The sequence below is a fragment of the Aegilops tauschii genome, chromosome 7 (assembly GCF_002575655.3).
Source record: "Aegilops tauschii subsp. strangulata cultivar AL8/78 chromosome 7, Aet v6.0, whole genome shotgun sequence".
Classification (NCBI taxonomy): domain Eukaryota; kingdom Viridiplantae; phylum Streptophyta; class Magnoliopsida; order Poales; family Poaceae; genus Aegilops; species Aegilops tauschii.
In genome coordinates, this window is record NC_053041.3 from 33,307,008 (window position 1) to 33,315,893 (window position 8,886).

General features: G+C 43.1%; 2 protein-coding genes across 2 annotated transcripts; both read right to left on the bottom strand.

Annotated features, from left to right (window-relative positions):
* Positions 1 to 4,893: 4,893 nt before the first annotated feature.
* Positions 4,894 to 6,471, bottom strand: LOC141026708 (protein FAR1-RELATED SEQUENCE 5-like). Its single transcript, XM_073503552.1, has one exon. The coding sequence runs from the start codon at positions 6,469 to 6,471 to the stop codon at positions 4,894 to 4,896; it is 1,578 nt and encodes a 525-aa protein (XP_073359653.1).
* A 21-nt stretch (positions 6,472 to 6,492) lies between these two features.
* LOC141026709 (uncharacterized) lies at positions 6,493 to 8,567 on the bottom strand. The gene is made up of 7 exons (XM_073503553.1): positions 8,557 to 8,567; positions 8,320 to 8,401; positions 7,565 to 7,711; positions 7,404 to 7,496; positions 7,181 to 7,306; positions 6,933 to 7,100; positions 6,493 to 6,522 (listed from the first exon to the last, which is right to left on the bottom strand). Exons 1-7 carry the CDS (start codon positions 8,565 to 8,567, stop codon positions 6,493 to 6,495), a joined length of 657 nt encoding a protein of 218 aa, XP_073359654.1.
* Positions 8,568 to 8,886: the final 319 nt, after the last annotated feature.

The window sequence follows — 8,886 nt, forward strand, 5'->3', positions numbered from 1 at the left end:
GTAGACGAATAAGTACACAACTTATATTACCAGTCATCAGCTGCATCTTGTTTCCTTTCTCCTGACCACCCCTCTGATGGCTTGAAGCCTTGAAGTTCCTTCTCCCAGCCACGAGCATACAAACGGTTTAGCAGGAGACGAGTATTGTAGGCTGAACAATGAGTGTGTGTCATCTAGAAGCAATTCAAAAATGCATCCTTTTCCAAATAATTATGCTTCTCTGTTCTCTCTTATCTCGAGAGGAAAAAAAAAGAGGAGCGAAGTGTGATTTTTTCTATATGAGTCTAATATACTGGCTAATAATGTATTTGAATGGTCTGGCTAATTACTATGATCAAGGAAGATGAGACTTTACAGAAGCAATATATATGCTATGTCCTTCACCGATCAAGGTTATATAAGGCAAATCACCGTTCGTCATAAACAATAAGCTATCTCGAAACCAATCAACAATATATAAGGTAAACCAATTACTTATGGTTCGACGACCCACAGAAACCCACTAGGGTGGGGACGGGCGCGCACCTTGAACTACCAATGAGGGTATGGGCGCATTATTAGTTTTACCGCGTTTGTTAATTGTCAATCGCATAAAATTGAACCTGGTGGTTACAGCATTGCGGCCGGAGGGAAGACCGAGGGTTGACGGGTGCAGGTGCGGAATAGTCGCCGACGCCAGAGAAAAAGAGAGAGAGAGAGAGGGTGTGTGTGTGTGTGTGTGTGTGTGTGTGTGTGTGCGTGTGTGTGCGTGTCTGTGTGTGAGGGGGGAGGGTGTAGGCGCAAAGATTAAATTGTGGGAGACATATGTTTTCGAGGCAGCCTCTTCTAGCAGCTATAGCGGCCGCTGTAGCTGCCGCCATAGCGGCAATCATGGCAATAGCATCAATTTTTCAAGTGGGATTTCTCGAGGTCTTTGCTGATTTTGGAGCCGTTTACATGGATTTGCAGAGAATTTTGCGGCAGCAGCTATAGCGTAGCAGCAAGGTTTCAAGGCAGCAAATAGCGCAGCTATTTTGGGGGTGATTTAATTCCGCAGGGTGGAGGGATGGCTGATGTGGCAACAACAAGGTAAAGGAGGTGGCTCGGGAAACGCGATACTAGCGGTGCTGGTGGGAGGCGTCAGTTCTAGAGGCCGGGTTGATGGGAAGGCGGCGGTAAATCGATTAACATGGATTTATGTTTTCCAGGCAAAGCCAAACCTGTTTTTACCGGGGCACATGCTTATTTTACCCTTTCTCTAACATGTGGTTCAAATTGTCCTTCTGAAAACAAAATTGAAATAGAGATACCCAAAGGTGAATCGCCCAAAAGACCAGTATACAATAATCAACATATGATCTAATATTACTACCACATATGAACTGCACTCTAAGAGATCCCCGTCTCTAGCTACAACCAAATCAGTACCGATCAACGGATGGGCGCAAACACATTATTATGAGAATCATCGCTATGTAAGTATCGATATGTAAGTATTCGTCAACCGGTCACATACACATTACTATGAGAACCACCGCTGCACGCCATCACTATCCGCCCACTGCCTCACAGCTTTCTAAACAAGTTGATCGACCTACATAATGAATGATGGTCGCTTTCTTGGCCCGTGGATGGGGCATGCAAGTCGTATCACAACGACTGACCAATCAAAAACACTACAAATGGTTGGTGTTATCTAACTATATACAATTTCTTGGAGTACCATATATATTCAAATACATAAAGAACGGAAAATGTTGAACACATTTCTACTCGGTGTATAAGGAAGCACACTATAGTGTTTGATCTACCCATCTAAACGGGCTGATATCGTGTTTGATCTCGCCAAAACTGAAAGACCAACTTCCGCCTGAAGAGAAAATGCATGCATGTTTGTATGGGTAAGTTTTATAATATATTTTAATTTACTTTCTGCAATCATTATTTCTTTCAATACTGTTTATAGATATTAATTGCAGCATATGTGTATGATACGTATAGGTCAGCCATCCGTATCCATTGTTGATAATCCAATTATGTGCAGATGGAGTGGTTGTCTCTTGACGACGATGTTGTACCTCCAGATAGGGACAAAAACTAGGCATAAATGGCAAATCAATCTAGTGATTACATGAGCATATAGCTATTGACACATTAAAAGGATTTATTTGCTTTTCTGGGCCATAACTGCAAAAAAAATTGGCCCCTCCATTTTAGACAAGCAGATGGGAGGACACAAATGTGGTGATGTTTTTTCAGCTGTATTTGATGGATCGATATACTCACTAAACAAAATGTCGTCTGAGAACCAAAATTCAAATCTGATTCCGAGATGATATGCTCCTAGAAGAGTTTCTCATCTTTGATTTGTAAAGATTTTAGATTTGTGTGAATTTGTTTTTTTAGTTTACTGTTCACTCTGGTGCACATGCGCACGAACTCCGAAACACAGCTCTCATATGGGAGAAAATAATATGTTTTAATATGATACTTCATCATAACGATTTGCATAGCCAATTAAAATAGTTTCGCAAGCTTTAGGTTCTTCATATGTCTACAATTAATTCATCGGTGTTTTTACAAATGGTATGGTGAATAGTTATATAAGTTTGAGCCAATCTCAAATGTGCTAATGCACTTTTTAGCAAAGACATGACAAATTAAAATTTTCTCACAAAAAAATAACTCTTTGGACTTTTCTACGTGATTTCATACACCATGCACGGGACTTGTAATTTTTGTGTATGTAATATAGTTTTTGTTTCTGGCCGTATTGTTGCACATAATACTCTTATCTAAAAATAATATTTTAAGTTGGTTATTTGCATCATGCAGAATCATCAAATATCTACAACTAAGAGCTACGATGCATCTGATATTTATGGAAACATGATCAAAACCATTTGGGATATTTAGAAGTGAATCACTAGGTTTGGTTTCCAACAAAAGGAAAACGACAACGCAACTAGGAAGAGCCACACCAGTAAATAAATTGCACTGTATCTTTATAGGTCCATGCAAAAAAAAAGGTGTTTACCTTCAAGGATGTGTTCTGTTGCAGTAAACAACTCAATATAGCAGTATGGTCCAACATCGTTGTGCATCAAGTCATGATCACTATGTGCACCATCTATTTATCTTGGCAGCATACATAGTGCATATAGATTAACCAGAAGCGTGGAGTAGTTCATAGCCTCTTCGCCGATCATGGTGTTGCAGTTGTATCAATAGTGAGGAATCAATCTTTTGTTTGTGCATGTTTATAGTTCCTTTTGCGCGAATCATATTCTCAATTTTTATTTATACTTGTCTCACTTGCACGCCCATTTTGTCATGACTTGGTTGACCAAGCTAAGAAAAAGCCGTGCATTTGTTGTATGCACGTATCGATCTTGAATACATAATCTTTTCTGTAGCTCAGATAAGAAGTGCTATATGCTACTTGTACGTCTTCAAATATTAGACCGCGGAAAAAAGACAACATAAATACGAACTTTGTAAATGCACAAATTAATTGAAATTGTATGCAATTTTGGGCAGAACAATGGATTACCGCAAAGTAAATCGAGCATGAGGTAATGTAAACATATATTTACAGTACGGAACAACATACCTTCTGACCACAGGCAAGAAAACGTCTGCCAGTGTCCAAGGAATCAAAAGCAACTAGCCTGACGCAAGGTTCTCGATGCAGACAACGAGAAGACAGATAGTGAGCAATGCCACTCCATTTATAGCAAGGGATAGTCGTAGGAAGCTAAACGAAACAACAGAGATAATGCACAAATCAACGCCCTGCGTTAAAGACCGAAAATGAAGAACCCTAACCCTAAGCCTAGCACTATCTGGAGATTATATAGTAGGAGCGTACCTGCAGGCTAGTCACGGATTCGCCGTCCGAAGAAGAGCTCGACTCGTCGCTCCACGAAACCATGGCGTAACGTGACCGGCGGCAAGACGTGGATCGGTGGCGGCGGCGGCAGCGGTCGCAGTGGATAGATAGAACACGTGTGGAGATCGCGAGGGAAGAACCGCCCCGACCAGGTGGCCAGCGCGGCCCATTTAAACGGGCTGTAATCAAAATAAAAATTGTTAAATGGGCTCGGCAACGGGAGCGGCCGTGTGTCGCGCCGTCTAACTGCATCCGTCACCCCCCTCCACGTCATCGCGACAAGCGGCCCGAGTTACACTACAACCCATAAAATGGTGGGTTTTTCTTTTCTTTACGAGGGGAAAATGGTGGGTTTTTGGTACGAAGTCTATACTATTGACCAAAGTGAGCTGGTATCTTCTATATCTAAATGGTGGTGAACCAAAGGAGTGAAAAAAATTTAATTATTACCACACATAATTACATCTTCTATATCTAAACAACTAGCCACCACTAACCTATTTCTCTTAACATGCAAGTTTGCCACCTCGTCATTCAACATGTATGGAGAAAGGTCCACCACAACATGCAAAGAAAAGATTCCCGCAACAACATATACATGTTACATGTAACGTTTTCTCTATGAATATATTGCAAAACATTCCCGCAACAACATGCCGGGTATTGACTAGTTTTCTAATATAATATAACTAGAGTGGACAACACAAAAGATGCCATTATTACAATGGCTAAAATGCTATCCATTTTCCATGATTAAAGTCCCTAGTGACTGCCTCCTGTTTAGTCCATATATGCTACAAGCACTATCTCAAGGTCCTGGCCTCTTGCAATAGTATATATCATGTATCATGTATGCGGTAACACATTGTAAACACCTCACTATTAGATCACTGGATTCATCCTAACATAACTCTAGCAACTGTTCTACTCTTCTTCGCCCACCACGCTTCTGCACATGATAACAGGAAAAGTTAATGAATGGCAAGTTAAAAACAATTATAACCTACAATGCGTACAAAAACTTACTTCTTATTTAGTTTGCATTTCTTGCTGCGTTTAGTATGCCCTAGCAATTTGCATGCGCCGCACCTGATTCTGATCTCGTCGTACGAAAGTGGCCTACCATTTTTCGACATAGGGCGGTTCTCATCTACCTTAGTTGCACCTTTCGTTGATACTTTAATAGGATCTTGAACTTCAACTATGTTGCCTTCACCATCGTCTACATATTCAATTGCACAAGTACTAAGATCAACCGTTTTCTTACTCAAATTTTCCTTTAGCTGATCATACTCATGGCTCTTAGCTATCACGGTCTTCAAACTCTCCTGTAACTGATCCCACAAAGCTGGGTGTTTGCATGCTGCATGCATAGCTTCTGAAGCCAACACACTGACCTGGCTATATTTCATTCTTTCAGCTGCTCCAGTCCATCCAAATCCCAACAGATCGCTTGTGCGCCTCGCGGGCAGTCCCAACCTTGTGTCTTTCGTGAACCGCACAAGAACTAAACACTTTGGTATTTTAGATATATTCAAGTACTTCAGTACATGGAATATGTGCTTGCAAGCTAGACCCTTTCGAATCATTCTTCTGCAGCTGCACCTTATAGTTTCCGCGGAATTTACTGGAGTGTACTCCACCCAAAAACGGCTCTTCTGGTTATTCTTCCAGGTCACGATGTACTGCTGTGATCCGTCTCCGAGCTTTATTTCTACAATCTCCATGCCGCCAATTTTCCTAAGATCAGCTTGCAACATATAGAAGTTTGCTGGAGTGAAGACGTGAGAAGCAGCTATCTCAAGTTCCATCGAGCTAGTAACTGGCACCGGTAAACTCTGTGAGGCCGTGCAATCATCTCGTGCCTCATTCTCACGGATACGTACAACGGCGTTCTCATAGTGCAAAATCATATCCACCAGGGTCATTTCACCGTCTAGGTGGAGGTGGAGGCATGAGTTTAGACTTTCACTCCTCTGGTTGCTTTTCATGCCAAGCCAAAAACCCTCTGTCAGATAAGCCGCGGCCCACAGTCTCCTCTTCTTATACATCCGTCTCAACCATGTTACTGTTTTTTCCGACTGCCATCTTTTGGAAAATGCGTGACATCTCTCCTCAAACGTGGACGTGCTGTAGTACAGAAAAGTTTGGAACTCCTTCAAGGACTTGTGACTGAGGTGAATCTTCATATTTTTTTCTATATGCCACGTACATATACGGTGCCACATGTCTGGCAAGACTTGGCGAATTGCCTTGATCATCGCAGCGTCGGCGTCCGTGATAACACTCTTCGGCATCTTTTGACACATGGACCTAAAAAAAGTCTCCAGCAGCCACACATATGTCTCTTCGTTCTCGTCCGAAACTATGGCACAAGCAAAAACAGTGGTCTTCCGGTGATTGTTAAGACCAACAAAGGGTATGAATGGCATACCATACTGGTTCATCTTGTACGTGCTGTCAAATACAAGCACGTCGCCGAAGTCCTCATAGTCATGACGAGACTGGGAGTCACACCAGAACATCCTATTCATATGTCCTTCCTTGTCTAGCTTGTACTCGAAAAAGAAGCTAGGATCCCTCTGTTTCCTACTGGCCATGAGCCTATGACTGTGGCAGCATCACCTTTTGAAAGCAGCTTCCTCTTCTCCCTGGCGCAAAGGTTGTATATTTCACGCCTGGTAAAACCAACACCGCCATACCATACATGTTTGCTGATGAAGGAATCCATCATGTCGTGAATTCTAATCCCTGCAGCTCCCATGGACAGTATCTCAGCTCTCTGGTACTCTTTGATTTTTCTGTGGGACCAAAGAAAAGGTACATCGTCCGGTCCTGCCAAGATATGGCTATGCTTGTCCTCAAAACTATCAACATACCAAACCCCACGCTTTTGGTCAAGCTTCACGGTCAGGTGCGCTTCGCAGTGGCAGCGTGTCTCGGGTCTGAGCCTACGGCTGTGTCCTTCCTCGGTTAGCAACCTACTATCACGTTTTCCTTGTCCGGAACAAACAAACAGCCTATAACGCATATGACGTGACTCGGATTTGCTATATCTGACCCTATTCTTTCTAATGCTGAAACCATTATCTCTAGCATAGCTGTTGTAGAAATCATACGCAGCCTCATGAGACGTAAAAGTCATTTGTATTATCTGCATGAACATATCCCTCTTATCATCTGCACTAGCAGTATCTTGGACATTCTTTTTCCCCTCATCTTCTGTCACCTACACAATCATAACATAGCCATGAAAACAGTTTTCTATGGTATAACATTACTTCCATACAACATTGATTACATACATACCTCACTCATGATGACCGACGACAGCGACTCCCCAGAATCAGGTGCATCTAATGATTCGACATCAAGGCCTGTCTCCGCGTCGGATTCACCATGATAGTCGTACGCATTATGACATTCGGAAATGAGCTGAAAAATATAACACAAATACATAAGTACTTATCATATAATATTCCAGGATTAATTCAATTTGCATGCATGCCAACAAAAAATTCCACTTCCATACCTGACTAATGTAATTTTCATTCGAGATCTCCGAGTTGTTTTCCACACCATCATCATGCTCATTGTTTTCCTGACCATCATCATGTTCATCCATCTATAAATTTTCAAAATATAATATTGTCGGATGCCACCAAAAAATTGCAACATGATAATGCCACTCACATTAAGATCTTCCAATACGTTCGCATTCTCTGACCTATCTCCACGATCTGAATTTTCATCATCTGACCAATCTTCTATCCAGTCTTTCATCAGTTCTCCAAACTCCATGTCATACATCATATCAGTTAACTCATCGTCCGCCATTTCCTACAACAATTAATATGTATGATCACATGTGCAAACATTATCAATGCTGACATATACAACACCTAGCGCACGATCACGGATGTTAAATAAACTACCCCAACCGGAGAGCGCCCCAACCGAGGGCGTTCAGACCGTGCACACAACCGACGCCAACGACCTCTGATCGCCCATGGATCCTCCCCCCTCTCCACACCGAGAGGCGTTAAGGTACGTCCCACGAATCCAGTACGTGATCACTTTGGATCGCGAGAAGCAGCGCTACCCGTGATAACATGCGCCGCCGGATTCCTAGTCCACGGCACCAGTCGTGATTACTTTGGATCGCCGGATACCTAGGTAAGCCGCCGCATCAAATAACAGAGCCGTCGTGCACACAACCGACGACAACCGACGCTAGGTTAACCCTAGAAAGAAGAAACCCACTTTAGCCCGCATGATCACTGTGTATATCACGACGAGCAGCACTACCAGAACAAGATCTGCGATGGCCCGGACCGCCAGAAAGCTAGGTTACCCGCCCCGCTAGGTTAACCACTACGACGAAAACAGCGGCAGTTCGTTTGATGTTGCCGCGAGCGAGACAAACGTGGAGAAACGGGATTCGGTACCTGCGAGCGCTGGAGGTTGACGACGGTGCCACGCGCGCTCTCGGACGAGATCGCCGGCGATAAGATCGCCGCCGCCGATTTCCTACAGAACCTCACCAGAATGATGGAGGAGCTACGTGAATGATGGAGCTGCGTGATTGATTGAGCTGCGTGATTGATGGATCGGCCGTCGGTAGGTCCTACCTGGTCGTGGGGTCGTGTCATCCTTTTTTTTTCGGGATGTCACCGTATACATACATATGGGTCATACGGGTTATACGGGGCTTGGATATGGGCTACGGGGCTTGGATATGGGCAGCGGCGGGCCGGAGAAAAAATTATATGGCGGGGTCAAGAATACCCCTAGGAAATTGAGTTAGGGGGGTGCACCGGAGCAAGGCTCATCGATGATTAAGGTAGTCTAGTTCCGACAACCGTGGGAGTGAAAATGAAATCAAATGTTTGAAAATTCATTGCAGTTGGAAGAAAGAAATCTCTAAAAGATTTTTCTTTAAGGAAGGCATTAAATTCTTCCCAAAATTTCAGATTTGATCATACGAGGATTGAACTGGCAAATCGAAAGATAGA